This window comes from Colossoma macropomum, unplaced genomic scaffold (assembly GCF_904425465.1).
Source record: "Colossoma macropomum unplaced genomic scaffold, Colossoma_macropomum, whole genome shotgun sequence".
NCBI lineage: Eukaryota > Metazoa > Chordata > Actinopteri > Characiformes > Serrasalmidae > Colossoma > Colossoma macropomum.
In genome coordinates, this window is record NW_023494803.1 from 8988825 (window position 1) to 9012410 (window position 23586).

General features: G+C 40.0%; 1 protein-coding gene across 1 annotated transcript in view; it reads left to right on the plus strand.

Annotated features, from left to right (window-relative positions):
• The window catches only part of htr1d (5-hydroxytryptamine (serotonin) receptor 1D, G protein-coupled), a 71193-nt gene extending 47959 nt beyond the window's left edge, over positions 1-23234 (plus strand). Inside the window, exon 2 of the mRNA XM_036594051.1 lies at positions 20951-23234. Within this exon, the coding sequence (XP_036449944.1) occupies positions 21591-22730 (1140 nt within the window). The 5' untranslated portion in view covers positions 20951-21590 and the 3' untranslated portion in view covers positions 22731-23234. The remainder of the gene's footprint in view (positions 1-20950) is intronic.
• The last annotated feature ends 352 nt before the right edge of the window (positions 23235-23586 follow it).

Consider the following 23586-nt stretch of genomic DNA (forward strand, 5'->3'; position numbering starts at 1 on the left):
TTTGTTTTTTGAAACTAACCATTAAAATAATGGTGAAAAAAAACACATCTCAGCCATGTCGTCAATGTTGCTGTGTCAAAAACAGGATTTTTCTCTATAGACCCCCTCCAGACATATGGATGACATGTCTGAGCTGGCCGAGCTGATGCTCTGCAGAGGATGGATTATGTGCGACCGCAGCAAATACAGTGGGGTCTTTCTGTTCGGGGGATTGTGTCTTGTCAGGTGATGGGGAGGACTTGGGGCGCTGGATGTGTAAAGCCTCTGGAGCTCTCAGCACTGCACAGCAAAGCTGTGAACACCAAAGGCCTGATTTCCTTTCTCCCAGTAGAATCTTCACATGAGCTGACTTGTATGACAACATAGGAACGGTTAAGTCAACAGTTCAGCGAAATATGAAATTTAAACAGTTTCCCTCAATATAGTCAGTCAGCCAGGCCATGTTTGGTGTGTGAAGCTTGCTTCTTTAGTTTTACACTGGAGCTATGAGGCTAATGCAGCTAAGGGAAGCTAATGCTAGAACAATTAGCATAGTGCTAATATCTCTAAGTCATCACAGACTTGACTCAAACTGTGCCAAATTGTTAAGTAATCTGTAATAGATTATCTAACATGGACAAAAGTATGGACAAAATTCAGACTTCTAGATGGACTGAATAGGGGACTAACCGTGCTAAGCTAACAAGATGCCTTTCGGTTTCTGGCACTTCTGGTGGCAATAATTGTGAAGTAAGCTAAGGTTTAGAACTTTTTCAGTTAATTAAAATCGGTCTGAACAATTTGGCTGACCACAATTAGCTTCAAAGGGTTCAAAAACACAGATCAGTTGAGATGGGCAAAAGTACAAAAAGGGTCAGGCAAAAAGGCAGAATCCAAATAAACAAAGCAGTGGTCAGAAACAGAGTACCAGTAATCAGAATACAAACGCTCAGCGGTTCACAGGGAAACAATACCTCGCGACTATTCTACCTAAAGCCCGGGCTTTTAAACTAAACAGCACGAGTCATATGACAACGTACACAGGTGCATATTAGTATTCAGGGGATTGAGATCGTGTCCGAGAGTCAGAGGTCACGTGAGTCCCCCTAGAACTCTGGGTAATGGAGTCCGTGTCGGCCTAGGGCTCTGAAGGAAGTTGTGCAGTGACGTGATCTCCCGTTGGACCCTGGGAGATGGAGTCCGTTTCCTTTTGACAGTTTGCCGAATGCCTGACATAATCTAACCTAACCAAATTTGGTCTTTTTAAACTACCTAAGGGAAGCTAATGCTAGACCAGTTAGCATAGTGCTAAGTCATCACAGACTTTTCTCAAACTGTGCCAAATTGTTAAGTAATCTGTAATAGATTATCTCACATGAACAAAAGTATGGACAAAATTCAGACTTCCGGATGGACCGAATATGGGACTAACTGTGCTAAGCTAACAACATGCTTTTCAGTTTGTGGCATTCTGGTTGCTATAACCATAACGTAAGCAAAGATTTATAACCTTCCATGAATTAATTTGCTCTCTCTGTCATGTATTCAACTTCAAAATATATTCAGAATGAACCATAGCTAATTCCAAAAGGGTCTGAACAATCTGACTGACCACAATGAGCTTTCTTCATTTTATTTTGTTGTAATCTAACCAAATTTAGCCTTTTTAAACCTAAATTTTAAATCTAAAATGAATCCATCAGTTTTACCAGCCTATAACATTGTATTCCATACGAGGGGAAGGTGCCACATGCCGTTCCACAGAATACTTCAGCAAACATAGTCACTTTCCTTCAAATTAACATAGCTAGCTGCATATTTTAGCATCTTATCTAAATAGCTGCACTGCTAGCCTGTAGCTAAACCTTAATAATTCATTGTGAGCTAGTTAGCTGCTAAGCAAAAGAGGTAAATAAGCACACATAGTACACACGTCAGAGTTTGCAGAATATACAGTAAAATTGTACACAAGACAAACATGCATTTATTATTAAATGTTTTAAATTTTTTTAATTATTTAAAAAATCATGTGACTGAAATGCAAGGACTGTTTTTAGCTACATGATGGACTTTTGTCCATTTTTATAGATAAGTGTCCAAAAGTGTGTAAGAAAGTCTATTAGAGATTACCTAGCAACTCAACACAGTTTGAGGGAACTGTGTGATGATTTAGGCTGCAGCTAGCACAATGCTAACTTGTGTAGCAGCGCCTGAATTACTTCCCTGCTGAATAAAACAACGCAGCACAGTTTATGCTGGTTTATGCTGGTCTAATGCTGATTAAGCTGGTCATCCAGCATGTTCATGCTGGTTGACCAGCTCACCACCCTCCAAAACACAACATATGCTTGTTTTGCTGGTCACCAGCCATGCTGGTCTATGCTAGTTTTTCTAGCAAGGTTGTTAGCTACATTAGCCTCATAGCTCCAGTGCAAAACTAAAGAAGTAAGCTTCCAACACCAAAAGTACATTGACTGATCACCTACAACTGGGGGTAATTTGATTGTTCAGGTTCTTGGCCAGTGGTGGGTTTTGGCTCCTGAACCTTTCGGACAACTTCTTTCATCCGTAGGCGGTTTTGGCAAAGCATTCCTTCAAACTTCTTACCTCATCGAAACTCATGACCTTCTCCCAGCATCTCTCTGCCCTCAAGCCAGGCCCGTCCTCCTGTCTTCATTTTCCAGAAAGGTCAAGCTCAGCTCTCACAGCTTGACAAACTGTCAGGCACTATCAGCTCAACAGGCCGAATCCTGCAACTCGCGCTATTCACCCTTCTGATTCATTTGTCTCTGTGCGAATTCATCAAGCTGGACTGTGATGACTTATTTATTACACTAGCGGATAGTACCTGTTTGAGTCTCCTGATGCCTTTTACCAAAATTTGGAACACAGAGGAGAACATGGAGAACAACTATCATTTCATTCTGTTATACAGCCATGAAACTGACTGGAGTGTAGCTTATGAGATTCAGTGATCTTTATCTACTTCCAGTCTCGAAGATAGAAGAAGAATAACAATGCCCACACAATAAATCACATGTGTCAGGATCCAGTCCTCGCGGGCCAAAACACTGCAGATTTCAGCACACTGCCTCATTAAACACACCTGATTCAGCTCATCAGCTAATTAGCAAGGCCTTCATAAACTGAATTGAGAGTGCTAGATAAAGGCTAATCTCTACAGCACTTTGGCCCAGAAGGCCATGAAAGTGGCCAAAATGTCATTTTGACATATATTAAATTCACATTACACAATTATATAGTTATATAATTAATTAGCTTTAGCATTACGTTTGCATTCTGTATGGACAGGATTGAGTCTGCACTTTGACTTGTTATGGTTTGTTTTGGTTTCAAAAAAAGTACAAATATGTAAAGGATGTATCTTCTTTCCGCAAAACAAGGCTGTAAACAAAACAATCATGTTCATTGAAATCAAATAATTTTGCACAAATTTTCTCCACTTGTTTCCTTGAGCTATGAGTGAGAGGTTATTTATATAAAATTACAGTACAGTTTACTCTTAAAATTAGAGTAAAAATAATGTTTCATTAAAGAGTCACTCCAGCCAAAATCAAGAATGTAACCATCGCTACATTTGTTGTGAACATACCTACTCACCTCTTACTTCTGTGGTAGTTTCTGGAGCGAGAATTTCCAGTTTAAAGATCAGGAAAATCCCCTTTTGGTGACATAAATTGAAGGTGGGAGGAGCTTTTAAAAAACTGCAACTGCTATCGGAAGGCTAGAAAGCTAAATATTTCATCTGAAGTTATTAGCCCCTACAGTGGCTACACCAGCAGTCAGGATTTCTAATCACAGTTTGGTGGATTCGCAATGGTTGTGTGATTTATTTGAGTAATGCATGCTGGGTATTGTAGTGTGAGAACATTGATGGATGAAAACACAAAAAAGGATGTAAAAATGTGAATTCTGTCAAACTGATGAGGCCAAGGAATGCAGCAATAGACAATATTAGAATATTACATAAACAACAAAAACATTAAATACTAGTTTTTGGTCATAATACGCTCTAAAGAGCAATCCAATGAGAGAATCTTTGGGGACACAGATGTGGATAAATGGAATCGCTCTGAAGAACATTTTAGCACCTATCTTTTGAATCCTTAAGGTGGCTAACGTGGCTAACAAGTGATGGATGCTAATTATTACCAATTACCAATTAGGATTGCTCAAATGCCTGAACAGAATACAACCAAAACTGCAGTACAACAGTAGTAGTCGCCACCTAGAAGCCGGAATTTTGTTTCTATTATATTTCTATAGGTAACAGTGCTTCATACATATCAGAAACCACAAAAGATGTCCAGTCACTTTACATATAGTCCATATAATTTTTACAGAAACACTATCCTGTTCTCAGAAGAATGTGTCAACAATAGAAGCCACCCCATCAGAGCAAAACTCAGACCCGACACCTGCCCCAGTGTTTCAGCATGACTCATATGCTTCATCTCCCAGGATCAGATCGATGTTCCTCACCAAGTCGTCCCTTCAGGGATCACCAAAGGCTGCAGCCGTCACCCCGGCTATGTCATAAAGACCATCGAAGACCTCTCTGAGCCACGGGAGTGGGACACAAAGGCTCTGCGCCTTTTTCTTTCAGGGCTTCTGTAACCTGCAGTGTTCCTCGTACCAGATCAAATGATTCCATTTTCTATCAGAAAAACTCCTACAATCCCTTGTAGCTTTGAGAAGAGAAGGCCACAGATGTTAGAAAGTCATGCTAGAAAGTGTCCTGGGTGACCCGATGAATCACACATAATGGTGACCGTGGGAGGATCGTCGTGGTAGCTCCTGATCTTTCTCCTACGCTTGAGGTGTGAAATGATGTATAAAATGACTAACGCTTGGAGAGGTATACAAGAGCGGCGGACATCCTGATCAAATTTAAAGCCGTAACAAGTACGACTCCACTCTGCTAAGTGACCACGATTTGCTGACTCAGTTTAACATCAACTAGCAAGAGAGATGTTCAATAAAGCTCTAAACACAGATTTGTCAAAATAACATTCATCTCCATCTGCAACTCCAATCCCTCCTTAATCTCTCCTACATCTCATGTCTCTTTTTATGGTATTTTAGGAGAATCAACAACAGCCGTAAAAGAGCAACATTTGAGCCATTAAAGCTTCCTTTTGGTCTTTAAAGAACAATCAATTGAAAGGTCAAACAAAAGTGGTTCTTCTCTGGCAGGGCTGCCCAATCTTAACTGCAAAGGGCCGGCGTGGCTGCAGGTCTTCATTCCAAACAAGCAGGAGCACCTTATTCCACTCATTTAATCAATTAGCCTCAGTCTTCAACAGCTGATTACTTATATGAGGTGGTCTCCAGCTTGGTTGGAATGAAAACCTGCAGCCGTGCTGGCCCTTTGTGGATGAGACGGGGCCCCTAGTTGTTTGGCTTCACTCCAAAGAACCCTTTCTGGCACCTTTATTTTTATACGTGGCTGTGATTCACAAAAAATATGGCTGTTGTCCCTCAAGAAGGAAAGCTGATGCTGCTTTCAAGTTGTCTCCACAGGGGGTTCTGTCAATTTGAGGCTGCCATGTCCCCAAAAACAAGTCCCCAACCCTTTCCTTCGGTGTTTTAGAGAGCTGCTCTGCAGCTGCCACTTTGATTTTCAGTGATTCTTGAAAATCCCAATTGTGTGTTGCAGCTTTCTTATCCAGAAACAAAAAACACCTCTCCCTCTTTGTGCTGGATGGCCATGAACTCTATGGGTCATTCTACAGAAACAACCACTGTTTTATCTATCCACAGGAGTCACTGGTGTTACTGATCGTCATTAGTGTTACGCATAGAAAAGGTAACACCGGTTACATTTTTCATGAAAAATGCATTTCACAAAACAGAGCATCAAAAACCACATGTCGATCATGGAATGTCCACTAAAATATGTAATTTAATCCATTGGTATTCTGTTTATTCACAGCTACCTAAGAATAAAGTAAGTCACACCAGTGACTTCAACTAAAAAACTTAATATGAAATCATGAGCTAAATGAGAAAAGCTCAGATCACTGAAACGACACAGTGGACTCAGATCCTCAGAAAACAGGTAAAAGGAAGTCGAGTGATGTCATCAGTGTGATTTTTGTTTCAAAATAAGAGATTTTTTGTTACGCAGTAACACCAGTGACACGACTCCTGGGGACCCCAACTTTCATAATATATTTTATATTTATTTGGCATTTGTTTTTTTTTGGCATTTAATTGATATTCTTCATAATTATGTATAGATTATTGTGGTTAAAATTGCAGAAAAACATGTTTTTACCTCAAAATATAGCACTCACCCTTTACACATGACTGTGACAATGAGCACCTCTGTGGTGCTTGGAATTCTATACATAAAATTAATTTAAAAACCAGTATTGCTAAATTGATGGCTCAAGAAAGTGCGGCTGTTAAAATAACGTATTGTTTTATTTTAAAATAGAAATGAATTGTAACCCTAACATGTTTTTCAAGTGTATTATATCTGTAAAAACTAGAGACACAACAATGGATGTTTCTGTAGAGTGACCCCTATATACCAATTTCACAACTGCACTTGAACAGCCAGAAATGTCATATTTACAAGTGGGAATCTCAGGATGCTACATGATGAATGAGTTCACCAGACATATAACCCTTTTCTGCCAGTGAAAAACACTAAACTTGACTGTGAATGTGAAAAAATGCACTTCTGGATATGTATTCTGGATATGTACGTACAGTACATCCTTCTGGTGAGCACCTGAGCACAATGGTAGAGCACTATATCACCAAAGCGTGCTGAACTCCAGCCCTCCAGGTCTGTAACTGATGACTATGATCAAAAACCGAGGCAGGGATTCAATCAGGGATTTGTGTGCTTGTTAAATGATTCCCCAGCGGACAGCTAGGTTGTCGTAATGCAGCCTCACATGGTCTATGCCTGATAGATCAAGCTTTGAAACCCACCTTGTTTGCAACAAAGAGCAATAAAACAAAGGTTTGGTTGAATGAGTCCGAGATACCTCAAAGAAGATCAACTTATTGGCCCATATTCTTCATTTTTCTGAGGTTTGTGGGGGTATATGTATCAATAAGAATCATATATATGACCATTTTCCAGCCTCTCTTTATCCCCTATAGTTAAACTGCTTTTCTTACTGTGCCTTTTGGACTGATATATGCAAATGAGCTCTGTTCTGATTGGCTGCCTTTTGTTCAACAAGCATGCTTAAACAGTCCTTATAGCATTGGTGTAAATGGGCAGGGCTAAACTGCTAAAGGCGGTAGGTGGATATATGGAAATGTGTTGGTTTTCGTGATATCACAGAAGTGAATGGACTGTTTGGGTTCGAGAGTGAAACCAGTGAACCCCAACATTAAAAAATGTGTCAGGATAGAAGCCTCAGCTTTGAGACTGCTAAACAAACTAGGCCGCTAACACCTCTTTCTGTGTTGGCTTATTTTAAGGATAGACTATTTTAGCGATCATAAAGTTTTAGTAGGACATTCTGATGACCCCCAAGTGCTGGGAGCTGTTGCATATTTAAAAGCTTTGGTTTTATTTGCAATTGTTTGTGCACAGTGGAGTCAAATCGTCTACTATTTGGAGCCGCACTGGGTAGACCATCAGAATTTGTAAAACGAACTTTCTTAGAGGCATTACCTTCAAGAATCAGAGGCAATATCGCAGGAATTTGATGTAATTGAAAATGGCTTTACCAAATCCTTGTGACTTTAAAGATTGCCCTTCAAACTCCTGCTGAATACTGCTTTCACTCAGATCAGAAAGTTAGATAAAGCTCTGAAGCAAGTCACTTGTATTCTGAGCGAAAGGGTAGAACTCCTGGGTATAAGTGCTGGATCATATACTAGTATTGTTATTATATTGCTCCATGTTGTGATATGCAAATACGCAAAATAGTAAAATTGCATTGCTAATCAATAATGTGACATGATTAAAGACTAACCTGCATTATTTTGACCAAAATAATTGACTTTTGTTGTGACTACATGAACATCTTCATCAAAACATCCATAGAAACCCTCATCTGGACATGTGATTGGTCAGTTTGCTCAAGGGAAGAAAACATTGGGCCTCGTTCCCCAACTGTTCTTAAGAAGCAATTTCTTCTTAAAAGCCACTTACGTAGTTTTGATGAAGATTCTGATATTCACCAGTGTTTTCTTATTTTGTTCTTAGGTAAGAACAGAATCCACACACACTCAAAAGTACAAACAGTTCTGTGGTTTAAGAACACGTCATGAATCTGCCGCAGACTTTTTCTTAGGACATTTCTCAAGAACTAATTTAAGAAAAAACTTAGGAAGATACTGATGAATGAGGCCCATTGGGATTGGTTAGATAAGTCATTTGTAGTATTAGTATTGCAAGGGCCAAAATTGCTATAATCATTAATAAATAATGTATTGATTAACCCTGTTTATTATAGATATCTAAACACAGATTTAATGCTAGATTTGTGTTAGAAAACTGACACATTGTTTCTTACAATGAGATTAAGCTTAATGAACTAAAAATCAAACCTGATGAAGATGCAGTACCATTAATTGTCCCACAGGATGGGCTTTTAATACTCATGCAAAAATGTGGAGGGGGCCACTAGAGGTAGGAATAACATTAAAAATGAAAATAAAACATAATACATGTTACTAAGAAAAATAAGCAACTACATGCTGCATGTAATTACATAATGCATATATTGTATCATATACTATAATACTTTGGTTATCATCAAGATTTCATTTTTTCATTACGGTATAATTTCATTCTCCCCCATTTTTCTCATAAGGGACTTTTCTTAAATGTATTAGCTGTAGGTGATGATCTACAGAACTCACCGCAACCAAACTGCAGCCTGTAACTGAAGTATATTCTATCCTTTCTAGAGTAACAACAATAGCTGCAATAGCTAACAGGCTCCTCCTGTTATGTTCAGAGATGGGCTTTAACTTTAGGTCTTCTTAAGGAGTCACCGTGAAGCTAAATCATATAAAGTAAACAATGTTATATTAAAAATAATGTTGAATCGATATAGCGCCTTTCTCGAACCCAGGGGCACATAACAGAGTAATATCCAAAACACACACACACACACTCAGCTGGTGACCGTGATAAAGAGTCACTTACATGGCCCAAGAAAAAGTCTTGAGCCGGCCCAGCAAAAGTCTTTAGCCACAGGGGAAGGTTCTCCTCAGCCCAGGAGGGCCCGCAACCACAGCCTGGGAGAAGTCAAAGTCAGGTCAAAGTTTATTTCTATAGGGCTTTTTAAAACAGGCCTTGTCACAAAGCAGCATTACAGAAAAATCTGGGTCCAAGCCCCCATGAGGCAACAGAAAAACACCCTAAGAACAAGAGGAAGAAACCTTGAGAGGAACCAAGACTCCAAAGGGGAACCCATCCTACTCTGGCCGACACAGGATAGCAAACAATAACACAAGCCCAAAATGAGCAGAGAATAAGGTTTTAACATTAGTATAAAATGTTAATTAATACAAAAAAGGGAAAACGCAGGTGAAGCAATGGCTATGATGAAATGGTTCGAGTCTGTGCTGCAGCAGCATCATCAGAAGGGTCAGTGGCATGTATGTGAGGTTTGCACAGCAGCAGAAAAGTCCTAGGCCGCAGGGGCGTAGCTCACAAGCAGCCTTGTAGCCGTGGCGCAGCATCACTCAAGCGGCCAGCCCAGGCAGCCTCACAGCTGTGGTGCAATGTTGCCGAGGTGGTCAGCCAAGGAAACCTTGTAGCTGTAATGTAGTGTCACTCAAGCAGCGAACCCAAGCAGCTGCACAGCTGCAGTGTAGCATTGATTAAGCATCACTGAGGTGGCCCGCACAGGATGCCATGTAGCTGCGATGTAGCTGCGCCCAAGCAGCCATGTAGCTACAATGAACCATCGCTCAAGCTGCCGTGTAGCCCAAGTGGCCAGTCTGGGAGGCCTTGTAGCTCACAGACCTCGCAGCCAGTCCAAGGATCCATGTAGCTGTGGTGTAATATCACTCAAGCAGTTGACCTAGGCAGCCTCAAAGCTGTGATGTAGTGTTGCTCAAGTGGCCAGCAAGGCGGCGCTGTAGCGGGGCTCAAGCTGCCGACCCAGAGAGCCTCATAGCTGCGATGTCATGTCAAGTGGCCAGACTAAGCAGCCCAAGAAGCAGTACACAAAATAAACCATTAGAAACAAATAGGAAATAATACACTTAAGGCATTTAGCACTGAGCACCTGGCACCTCAGCAGTCTTTGGTCAATTAATTAATTCTAATATATTTTTATATGGAAAAAATGATTTGGATTTCGTGTTTTTTGGGTTTCGTGAGGGTCCCTCAATGGTTTGCAGTGTACATCGCAGAGCTGCGTGTTGTATGTTCGTCATCGTTGCCTGGCTTGTACCACATTACCTGTAGCTCTTTTGGCTAAATCAGACCAGGTTCCCATCTGCCAGAGCACTAATCACATTCTGTTGCTTGGCTGTGCTGCCGCAATTGGAAAAAGGAGAACGCACGTTCGCCCTTCAATCTTGATTAAAGTACACACAGACATGATTTTTTATCGTTTAGATGACTTCTAATCTGCCTTGCTCGTCCCTTCCCCACCCCCACCTCCCCTCACCCTCTCTCCGTTGCCCTTGGGGATGCAGGTACCGATACATATACATATAAATTGGAGCAGCAGCAAATCCAGAGTGTAAATATAGAGTGTAAGTGGACAGCACAAGGAGTTTTTCTGAGCTACGCAGCGAGGCTGCTGGGATCGATGGGCCAGAAACGAAGATTTTGATTGGCAGGGAGTGGCAGCTTGTCCTTGGGCAGACGAGTGAATTCCGAATGGATTCCCCCCGAATGTGATGATAAAATCGATATCTGATGCTGCCTCACAAGTCAAGTCAGTATGTAGAGGTACGCTGCTGGCATAACAAAACAGGTTGTAATTTGATATAAAATCAATTCTCGTTGAAACAAGTTATTGTTTACTCAAAAAGTTATGGTTTATTCTTTACATGTTTGACATTTTCTTGTCTTCATTTTGAAACGAATGATAAAAAGTCAAAACTATCGATACAAAATGCAAAATTATGTAATGACATTATTACATATGATTACGTAACTTAAGTTGAATGTATAGCAGGATGACTAGTACAGTAATTTTTTGTCACACCATATGTGGAAAACCATGCCACCCCCAATAGCAGTGCTGGCTCTACGTAATAAGTGACATAAGCAGCTGCTTACAACCCCATGGCTGCCGAGGGCCCCCTAACAACTTCTGGGTTACTACTGTGCCATTATGTTGTCTAAGATGCTTGAGTGAGGGGGAAAGCTGCTGGTTAATCATCCCATAAAAGAATGCATACATTTAGTGATGAAAAACCAAATAACAGAAGATAAGGAGAAAAAAGCTTAAAAGTGTGTTTTTTGTGGTTTTGTTGTTATGCCATTTGCTTTAGCTACTAGTTGGACATCAAGAAGTAGTGGATTTGGGATCTGTCTTTGAGGTTTTTAGCTTTAGCTTCACAAAACCTAACAAACATGGACTCCCTGGCGGCCACAGGGCTCTAAGTAGCTGCTTATGTCGCTTATTAGGTAGAGCCAGCACTGCTAGTACAGCCAGCTTTTTCTCATCATCTTCTCTTATTCTTTTCTGCATTTTGGCTCTAAATGCGTGCATTCTTTTATGATAGATGATTAATCAATTTCTTTTTCCTCCTTACTTGATCATTTTAGACAACATAATGGTACAACAGTGACCCAGAAGTTGTTAGGGGGGGCCCCCTGGCAGCCACAGGGCTATAAGCAGCTGCTTATGTCACTTATTAGGTAGAGCCAGCGCTGGTATTAGGCTGATATGGTTTACCACATCTTGTGTAACAAAAACTTGCTGTACCAGTCATCTTATTATACATTCAACTTAAGTTACATATGTAATTATGTTGCTGGGTATTATGTGCTAGTCATTTTTGTCAGTTAGCCTCTAATTTTACAGTAAATCAATAAACAAGATGGGACGCCCCCAAAAAGTCCTGCTTAGTGCTCCTGCACTGTAAATAATGAAAGAGAAACAGGAAGTAGAAATGGTGGAATATCCACACACAGACCTGAAGAGAGTTTCAGAAAAGGTACCGCAGCTTCAGGACTGACCTCATCTCACCTCCTTTATAAGCACACAAATAGCTCACCAGCTAAAAATTTCATGAATTTTGGTCGCGTCTGGTGAAAAACTTCTGAATTAGTAAAGGTAGAATTATTTATACAGTGAGGTACAGTGAATTATACAGTGAGATGTTCGTGCAGTGCCAGCTTGCATTTTCAAACTGAAGCACACCAAACCAAATCAGAACATGTTTCAAAGCAAATAAACCAGTCTGTAATATTAGTCTCAGAGGATTGTGAATGTTTTCCTCTCATTTTCATCTTTTTATTTCCATATTAATATTTTAACCTTTTGCAATTGCAGGCTTATTACACACTGAGGCTTATAATTCAGTAACTACAGGGCCGAACCGACTGAGTTATTCTAAGAAATCTAGAAATGTGTAATAATTTAAGGGATTAATCTGTAAACTCATTAGCCACGTGTACCTTAGATTTAGCATTTATTTAGTAATCCTTAAACATATTATTTAACATCCACTATGAAATGTTTAGTGGTTACTGTGAATTATTAAGTCCCTACTACAAATCCTTCAGTATCTACTACCAATTATTCAATATTGACTATGAATTATTCAGTAACTACTATTAATTGTTCTGTATCTGTTCAGTAAATACCGGGAAATTTAGTGACTACTATGAATTCTGAAGTACTCAGTATCTATTATGAATTATTCATCATTGTTTAATATTTCCTACCAATGATTCAGTATCTACTATGAATTGACAATTGTTCAGTATCTATTATCAATTATTCAGTATCAGTTATTCCCCATTATTTAGTGTTTACAATGAGTTAATAATGACTACAAATTAAGTTAGTGTCTACTACCAACTATTCAGTAGCTACTATGAATTATTCAGTAACTACTATCAATTATTCAGTATCTACTATATATTATTCTATTATGTATTATATATTATTCTACTATGATTTATTCAGTATCTACTATTTTTTTCAGTTACAACTATGAACTATTCTGTATGAATTATAAATTATTCAGTATCTAATATGTAATTAAATATCTACTATGAATTATTCTGTATCTACTATAAGTTTTCAGTATCTACCATATATTATTGAGTATCTACTATAATTTATTGAGTATCTACTACAAATTGTTCAGTAACTACTATAATTTTTTCAGTTACTACTATCATTTATCCAGTAACTAATATAAATAATTCAGCAACAACTACAAATTACTATGAATTATTCAATATCTACTAATTGTTCAATATCTACTGTAAATTATTCAGTAACTACAAGCACCTATTCAGTATCTACTATCAGTTATTCAGTAACTACTAAAATTATTCAGTATCTACTATAATTTATTCAGTAACTAATCTAAATTATTTAGCAACAACTACAAATTATTAAGTCACTACTACAATTTATTCGATCCTACTATAAATGTTTCGAGTAATCACTGTAAATTATTCAGTATCTAGTATGAAACTGTAGAAGTTCTGTAGTTGTGAGAGAAAGAAACACACACAGACACAGAGTTAAAAGAGTTCAGAGAAAGTCAGGAGATGTTAATGTACTCTTGATTTTTGCATTTCTAAGAATTATTCTAAACCACAGTAGTTCCACTGAATGACATTTAACCCCTAACAATCAGGCTTATAACACCCTGAGGCTTATTATTCATTACCAACATGGACTACAATGCAAACTTGCTGAGTTATAGTTATAGAGGTGTCTGTTTGAGGGTGGAAGTCGTAAGAAAAGCTTTGCCTCCAGATAAAGCTTAACCTTTGAACTCTTTGGCCTGAGCATGTAGCCGTGAGATCCTGCTAACACTGAAATGCATGTATTACTGTATCCTATGTATAGAATTTTAACCATAGGTTAAAAGAGCACTCAACACATCAGAAATGTGACCTACTTTGTAATTCTGAAAATGCAGAAGCTTAGCGCAAATTGTGTCGGGGTGGAACTGATTAATCAGAGCTGTCTGGATGCAGCAGGTGGAAAGAAAAACATGTTGTTTTGGACGAGTAATTCTAGTGAGAACGAGCCCTCTCTCTCTCTCTCTCCGTGCTGCGCTGCTCCAATTTAATGACCAGAGTTTTCAATCTGCCTCCTTTTTGCTCCTCTTTTTTCCATAGAACCAATTACGCAGAACCAAAGAGAAACAAGAAATATTTAGCTAACCTATGGAGCCCGGTATTCACGGCAGCTTGGCTTCATTAAAGAGGCTGTATACAACCTGCTGCTGTGTTTTCGTCTCCCGCACAGGGGTCCTAATAATGCCACCATGGCCTCACAATGGCAGTGACAGCGGCGTCCGTGGGATAGTTACAATACTGCAGTGCAACGCCAGGAGAAAAGTAGCAGAGAATTCATATTCAGTGCAGGTTTCTCTTGGACTGCGATGTGCAGGACACACCTAATCATATAAGGTTTTTTTTTTAATCTTAGTATTTACTGGTCGACTTAACTCCAGTAATGCTTCGTTCATAGGACATCCTAGAAAGTACAACTGACAAGCTACAGCAAAATGCAGCAGTAAGAATATTAATGCAGACTAGAAAACAAGATCATATTACACCAGATTTAGCATCACTCAACTGGCTGCCTGTTTCCTTTAGAATCAATGATAAAATTTTACTGCTAGTTTTTAAATCGTTTAATGGTTTAGCATCGTCATACATTTCTGAGTGCTGATAGATGATGTTCCACATCGAGCTTTAAGATCATCCAGTGCTGCTTTTCCATACTCCACGTGTTCTGTTTTTATGCACCAAAGATCTAGAACGCATTACCAATAAACATCCATCAGGCTCCTTCTGTCAATAAGTGCGTTTGCATGCACTCAGTACATCCGGTCATAATTGGATTTCTGCAGTTATCTGATTATTCAAATGGTCATGTAAACAGCACACTCTGATCTAGAAATCTGATTAAGAAATCCGGTAAAGAGAGCTGGATTTCAGCTCAGTAATCAGATTTCTCAGTGCATGTGAACTCTTACTCTGATTTCTTTCGGATTTCTCGGTCTGCGCATGTGCGAAAACAGACATAGGATATAAATATTCTTCATCTTCTAGATGATGTATGTTCATATTTTCAGGTAAAGTGGAGCAATGTTAAAAAAAATGCTGTGGCATGTTTTACATTACATTTATGTCACGTCTTCTTCGGTGAGTTTACTGGCTGGTTGCAAAGCAGAAATCTGATTACTGTCTGACTTGTGCAGACCTGGAGTTTCCCCGTTATCTGATTACTCAAGTGCATGTAAACACATTGATTGGATTATGACAAAATCTGATTTTCTGCATGTAAATACACTCCTAGTCAGCAGGATGGACAGCCGTAAAGCTTGCAATAACAAGTTGTTCAGACAAACATATGAGCAAATGAATGTGAACGGTCATGCTAACGTCTGCACTAAGCAGTACTCAATGCATACATACATGTAATACTTGCTTAATGTATCATTTTATTTCTACGGTTAAGCTGGTCCACTAGCTATTGCTACCAGTTATTCTCTGCCAGTTCATAGTAAAATATCACAAAACCTATAAATGCATCATGAAAATGAGTCGTCAGGGGCTTTAAGATTATCCAAACATCAGGTGTGTCCAGACTTTTGACTGGTCTTGTATGTGTTCATATATTCTCATCTGCAAATGAGGCCAATATCATCATATAAGGTCATTATTCGTACAGTATCAGTAGAAAAAGAGACATAACCGTCAAATTCTCTCTGAATTTGACAGCAAACACGGACACACACGCACACACGCACACACAAACACACACACACACACACAGTGTTGTGCTTGTCACTGGGGGTGCAGTGTGTGATGGAGAGCAGGTGCTGGCTGCGTGTTCTGACAGATGAGATGTGCTGTATTTCTCCTGTTTCTCACCTGCCTGCTGTCAGTACCTCAGGTGGAGTTTATTTGCTCCGGTTAGCCACACACAGCTGTTTCCCCACACTTTACCAAACACAGTCCCGACGGGGGCGATTACAGCTGCTGCACAGGTGATTATTCAGCGCAGAGTCTTTGGGGCTGGTGCTCTGCAGGATTCTGGGAGTATGATTGCTGGGATTTGGGAGTCAAGTGCTTATGGTCTTTAAGTCGGGGGTCTCAAGCTCCATCTTCGATGGTGCAGTAGTTACCTGCCTGTACAGGGGCCAGAATGTAGCTAATGCTCCATTTAAGTGGAACAGAAAATATGAACAAAAAGCCAGTGAATAAGAAGCCAATGTCAGCGTCAACATTTAGCACTGTTGCCGGGTTCACAGCGCTGTGCTAGAAAACAGGTTTATTTAAATATTGTTCACCTTTGTTTATATTATTTTGCACAATATAACGGTCATTAATAAAAAGTGAGGCCATGGTTAACCTATAAAAATAGGTTTAAGCATCTAAAATGTTTTTGTTTATACAAATTGTATGTGCTGTGATACACACCGAACAGCCACTTCATTAAAACCACCTACTTAAACACTGTGTCCACTCACTGTCCACTCTATTAGACACTCCTACCTTGTCAGTCCACCTTGTAGATGTAAAGTCAGCGACGATAGTTCATCTGCTGCTGCACAGTTTGTGTTGGTCATTTTCTAGTCCTTCATCAGTGGTCACAGGACGCTGCCCACAGGACGCTGTTGGCTGGATAGTTTTGGTTGGTGGACTATTCTCAGTCCAGCAGTGACACTGAGGTGTTTAAAAACTCCAGCAGCACTGCTGTATCTGATCCACTCGTACCAGCGCAAAACACACACTAACACACCACCACCACATCAGTGTCACTGCAGTGCTGAGAATGATCCACCAGCCAAATAATACCTGCTCTGTGGGGTCCTGTGGGGGTCCTGACCATTGAAGAACAGGGTAGCAAAGTATGCAGAGAAACAGATGGACTACAGTCTGTAATTGTAGAACTACAAAGTGCACCTATATGGTCAGTGGAGCTGATAAAATGGACAATGGGAGTAGAAACAGTGAGGTTTTAATGAATTGGCTGGTTGCTTTACACTGAAATGGCCAGAAATTTTAATTATATCATGCTATAATTGTTTTTCCTGTAACACCCACTACTTTTTCTGACTTTTTTCCATTTGTTTCAATGTCAACAAATGACTAGTCATGACAAAAATGTGACAGATGGTTTATCTGTTTTACAAAAAACTGTATGCAGAACAATAACTTCATCAAATTCAGTTCATAATAAAATATCTCAATTCTGCTACTCACAAACACAGATGCAGTATGAATTAAAAGTTTAGAATCTGCACTTTCCACACAAATTCTCCACTTGTTTCAGTGAACTATGGGTGAAAAATAATAAAACACTTCATGATGCCACATTAACTGACTTCTAAGGGCTAAAAAGTCAAATTAAATTGAGTGTGATGCTCATAATGTATCCTAAACACACATCTCTAACACATTTCAATGGAATTTATAGCCTTAAGAAAAAAAAATTGACCCGCCACTTGATTTGCTACACTCTTAAAAAAGATGGTCCTTCAAGGGTTCTTTAGTAAAGAAAATGGTCCTACATAGAACCACAAACACTCAAAGAACCCTTTGCAGGATTAGGGCATTCTTTGCATCATAAAAGTGTTCTTCAGATTGATGGAGAGTGTGCAGTAGATGGTTCTATATAGAACCTTTTTGAAAATTGTTCTATATAGCACCCAAAAAGGTGCTGCTATTGTTATGATGTCAATCTTGTTACAGTAGAAGAACCCTTTTGGGTGCTCTATAGAACCCTATTGGAACCATCTACAGCACATTTTCCATCGGTCTCAAGAACACATGATGCAAAGAACGCTCTAATCATGCAAAGGGTTCTTTAAATGTGTCCATGGGCATATATAGAACCTATATAGGACCATTTTCTTTACTAAAGAGCTCTTAAAGTACCATCTTTCTTAAGAGTGTGTAAGCCAATGAAGGGACTAGAGTGGATTTAGCTGTAGATAGAGCAGTAGGTGACAGAGCCAGAGGGCCACAGTCAGGGACACTCATGCTCTGATGTAAAGACTGCTTTGAATGTAGTTATTTATAGTGGAGTTTAAACATTATATGTTGGCTTCTGAAAGGATTCCAGTGTCAGAGCATCTGAAAGGAATTCTCTTCGAGAATAAACGTGTAGGCTTTGACAGAGGTCATATAAACAAGCCAACAACAACAAAACGACTATCTGAAAATCACAAAGTGGATTCAACGCTGCTGCTTTTCCAAAAGTAAAGAAGTGCCCTGAGCAAGAGGTGATAAGGATTCGAAGGAGAACTCAAAATGTTTACATAAATCAATCTTTGAGATGTAAACAGAGTCGCTCAGAGTGGTTACAGTGATGGTGATAGGAGCCAGGGGTCGCCATGACTACAACACAAATATAGACATTTCATTTACTATCAGAAACCTCCAGTGAACCTACACGCATCTTCTGAGATTCATATGTAATGTTGATGATGGTGAAATAGTCAATCTGTGAAAAAAGTTTTCTTTTGGGAAATTTTGCCTTAGCATGCCTTGCATGCATTTCCTTTAAAAATACATTGTAGCTCCAAATCTTGTCGTAAAGTCTTGGATAGCAGGCAGTGCATTCATAACCATGTCATGTAATGATATGTAATGATTTCCTGGGAAGAAGCTTTTGGGGACATCAAACACTTTATGAGTTCAGATCATCAGCATGGTGGTGGTAGTATGAGGGAAGACTGATTGAGGGAGGGGGAAGAACTCAGAACTAGGGCTTGCATTCTGGGCAGCTTCTGCTTGTAGCTAGAAGGCAGGACACCCCCCACTCCCTCCATATAGCTGTAGTAGGTCTGATGCAGGACTGAGGAACAGGGAGGAGATGGGGTGGTGGTGGGGATTGTGAACACTTCGTCAGGGGAACAGAAGGTGAGGATGTGAATTTATAGGCCGTTCGATTGGAAGAAGGAGGGGTTTCAGCCGTGTTCCTCCCCCAAACTTCATAACTACGTTTAAGACGTCTGGGGCCGGATACACCACCGCTTTCTTAACCCTCTGTTGCACGATGTTGCCTCAGGGCAACAAATTCATTTTTCTCACTGTACAATAACATTATACATATTTAAAGACAACAAAAGGGTTACCAACAAAGGAAAGAGTTTGAGTAAGTCAATAAAAAGCATGTGCTTAGTCATACTATCTCTTTGTGGGCACATTTAAACCTCTTTTTTTTATCGTTCAGTATAAATATGTTTGTTGCCTAGAGGCAACATTGTGCGACAGTAGAATGGATTTAGCCAGTCACAAGCCAGGTCTCACCACTTCAGGGAACACAGCTCTATATCATTTCTTCTTATTGTGGCACAATGTTGCCTAAAATTCATTTATTTATTTTTTTATGTGTTTGAATTTAATAATCGGGTAGGAAAAAAATAAATCAAGAATCATTTTATTAAAGAAAAGTGAATTGAATATTTGGATATTTTTTTTAATTGCTTTCATAATGTGTGCAGTAGAGGGGTAAGAAAAAAACTTGTGAGGGTTCTTAAATACTAAGAATTTTGTAAGAATGTTCTTAAATGTAATTCTCGGGGAAAAAAATGTAAGAAGATCTCAAATATTCTCTTAAGATAATCTTAATTAGTTTCTTATGATGTTTTTAAGAAAATCCTCATTGTTTTCTTAGGTAGGCTCTGAAGCATTTTACCATGTACCCCGAATGCTGCATAATACATTTTGAATTTGCATAAACTGCTATTTTTGTTACGTAGTTTAATCTGCTCAGTATAGCAAAATGGAGGAAAAACATCAATCAAACCAAGATTTAAAAAAATAGATCTACAGGTGATGGAGGAAGAAACAGCCAACAGGAAAAAGCCTCCTTGCAAAATGTGATAATTGTGGAGTGGTGACAAAAAGCAAGACAATTTAGATGATTACCTTGTCAACTCTCACAGCCTGAGACCAGTGTTTTCAGAATACCACTTGTTTTTAGAATTATTCTTAAGATAATAGTTAAGAAAAAAAGAGAATTCTTAAGAAAGTTATTTGAAGAATAGAACTTTTTTTAAGAATGAAGTTAAAGGAAAACATTTAAGAAGACACTTTCATGAATCTGGTTACCCATTATCACTACTGTGGACAGTTTAGACTCAATTTCTCTAGAATCAAACCCCTTTGAATGATATTATTTACATATGGAAGATTTAATTATGGAGAAATTTGGAATTTTTTTTTTTATATACAAAAAGTAACAAATAAAAAGTTTTGGTTTTTGTATTTATAGTAGGCCTATTTAAATCCAATGACAGTATTTAAAGTAATTGACTTTGGAATGATGCTGGTCAAACTCAAGGTTATATTTATGCTGTATTTACATTTTGCCTGTGGTTACACACAAAGGTATCAGTCTGAGGCCAACTCACGCATTGATGAATGGCTGCGGACTGAAATGGAAATGAATAGTGGGTGGTTTGTAGTGTTTGCATGTGTGGATGAATGCGTGTTTGTGTCATGACGGAAAAGCGCAGAGAGGCAGACGAAGATGAATGATAGCATGTTTTGATATGCACGTCTGTATGCTTTCGCGGTGGCAAAGACTGAGAACAGCGATAACGCAGGCAATTTGCATTTTATTAAAGTGTTTGCCTTGTTAAGCCCCTCATTATAATGCTCCCTGTGTGGCTTGCTTGTGCCTCATGGGCTGTTGCCTCTCCAGAGAGGCACATCAGTTACACGGAGATGTAAGCTATCATGAGCTTATTCATGCATGCCTCCGGTTCCTGTACCAAATCCTTATGTTTCCCTCTCTCTCTCTGTCTCTCACCCTGTCTCTCTCTCTCTCTTGTCTAGATCTTCACTACGATGTGGATTCCATCCAACCTTCCTCCGAGCTAAGCCATATCCCTGCCTGGCTACGCGTGCCGTTTGGCACCTTCCATCAGGATTAGTCACCAGCAGCAGCACACATGCAGTGAACACCACAGATCAGTCCCGATGCCAAGCTACTTCTTCCCCATCTAGGACGCTTTACTTGGCAGAACGTGGGAAATAACAATAATCTTCACCTTGAAAAAGCACTGCAACTCTTTCAGCTTTTAATCTGAGCAACTATTGAGGGATTGCTTGGCAATATCATGTAAAAAGGCAAGTGCAATAGATAACATTAATACCTGATAGAACTATGCATAGAGATGATCAAACCACAGTCAAAGGTTCTTCTGTAGACCTATACAGGAAACTAACATTGGACTAGACCTGAGAAACACTCAGTCACTGTGGACTTCTTAACTGTCGCAGGAATTTCAACCATGTGTGGTTTCTCTTGTTTGCTTGATGCTGCAGGTTAAACAAACTGGATATATGACCTGAACCTCATGTTCATTTGAGAACCTTGTTTTACAGTGGAATATCTAACTGCCTGATCATCAACCAAACAGGGGATCAGTTGAGGGTAATCTGGCTTAGCTATGAACACCTGTAGAAAGTTGTAATGGATCAATATAACAGCACTAGCGAGCTTTTCTTACCGAACATCACCGGCAACCCAGAGGGATCAGAGGCTTTGGATAAAGGAACACTCCTAGGCCTCCAGATCTCCCTCTCGGCCCTTCTGGCCATAGTAACCCTGGCCACCATGCTGTCCAATGCCTTTGTCATCGCCACCATCTTCTTGACACGCAAGCTCCACACACCTGCCAACTTCCTCATCGGCTCCTTGGCCTTGACAGACCTGCTGGTGTCCATTCTGGTCATGCCCATTAGCATCGTCTACACGGTGAGCAAGACGTGGACATTGGGCCAGATCATGTGCGACATCTGGTTGTCATCAGACATCACCTTCTGCACGGCATCCATCCTGCACCTGTGCGTGATTGCGCTGGACCGCTACTGGGCCATCACGGATGCGCTAGAGTACTCCAAGAGGCGGACCACACGGCGGGCAGCGCTGATGATCGGAGTGGTGTGGGTCATCTCCATCTCCATCTCTATGCCGCCACTCTTCTGGAGGCAGGCCAAAGCCCACGAGGAGCTGACCGAGTGCCTAGTCAACACAGACCAGATCTCCTACACACTGTATTCAACCTTTGGGGCCTTCTATGTGCCCACAGTTCTCCTTGTTATCCTCTATGGCCGCATTTATGTGGCTGCCCGATCTAGGATCTTCAAGACACCGGCATCTTGTGGGAAACGCTTCACAACGGCACAGTTGATCCAGACATCGGCAGGCTCATCCCTCTGTTCCCTCAACTCCTCGTCCAACCAGGAGGGGCATCTTCACCCTGGGGGATCAGGAGGTGGAGGAGGGTCTCCACTGTTCATGAACAGTGTGAAGGTGAAGCTAGCGGACAGCGTCCTGGAGCGGAAACGGTTGTGCGCTGCGAGAGAGAAGAAAGCAACAAAGACCCTTGGAATCATCCTGGGGGCCTTTATTGTCTGCTGGCTGCCCTTCTTCGTGGTTACCCTGGTCATGGCTATCTGCAAAGACTGCTGGTTCCACCCAGTCCTATTCGACTTCTTCACCTGGCTCGGCTATCTCAACTCACTCATCAACCCTGTTATCTACACTGCCTTCAACGACGAGTTCAAGCAGGCCTTCCACAAACTCATCAAGTTCAAGAGATGCTATTGAAGGAACCTTCCAAAGGACAGTTGTGACCTTCTGGTCTGTTGCTATCAGCACTGGTATAGAGCTTCATCCAAGGAACGCTGGGATATAAGACTACCTATCTTGAACATCTACTGTGGCGTTTGCTTTGGTGTCTTCAAGTACAAAACCCATGGTCATAATGTTTGGTCGCAATACATTTTTGTACAATTGAATCCCCATAAAACAACTTGTGAAAAGATAAAAGTCCTTGTGCCAAACTGTAGATGTTACCCAGTAGATTTATGTATGCATGCATAGTTAAGGGGGCTTCCCTTAGAAAACATTTGTACTGTGTCTACAAGCAATTACTAAGAGCCTTACCAACCAAAAAAGACTACATCGTAAAGAGAGAAGGAATGGGACTGTTGGAAGGCAGTGAACTGGAATGGTCTGGGAAAAAGCACTGCTTTCACAAGAGTTGTTCTATACCCTGTACATGGTATTACAAAGATAAGATGTGTATATATAAAGATTTCATTTTTCACAGCATATGAAATACATATCAAATACTTTTGTTTTTGTGTGTGGGATCATTTAGATTATGGCATTTGAGACTACTTTGCTTTTCCTGGCAACAATTCAAGCCACTCACAGGCATGGATTAAGCCTAACCTTGGACTAAATTGAAATATCAATAGTCATTCATCACTGAAAAACGTTTATAACCCAGGCTTAATCTGGTGGTCTTGGAGATTGGCTCATAAAGTTTTAACTACTTTACCCCTATGAAAAAGGCATAAATACCATTTTACGATGCAATTGAGGGATCCAGAAAGAATGTTTTCCCATGACCGTGTATTGCTTTATGAAGATAGGGTAATTTAGCAGGTTCACAGCA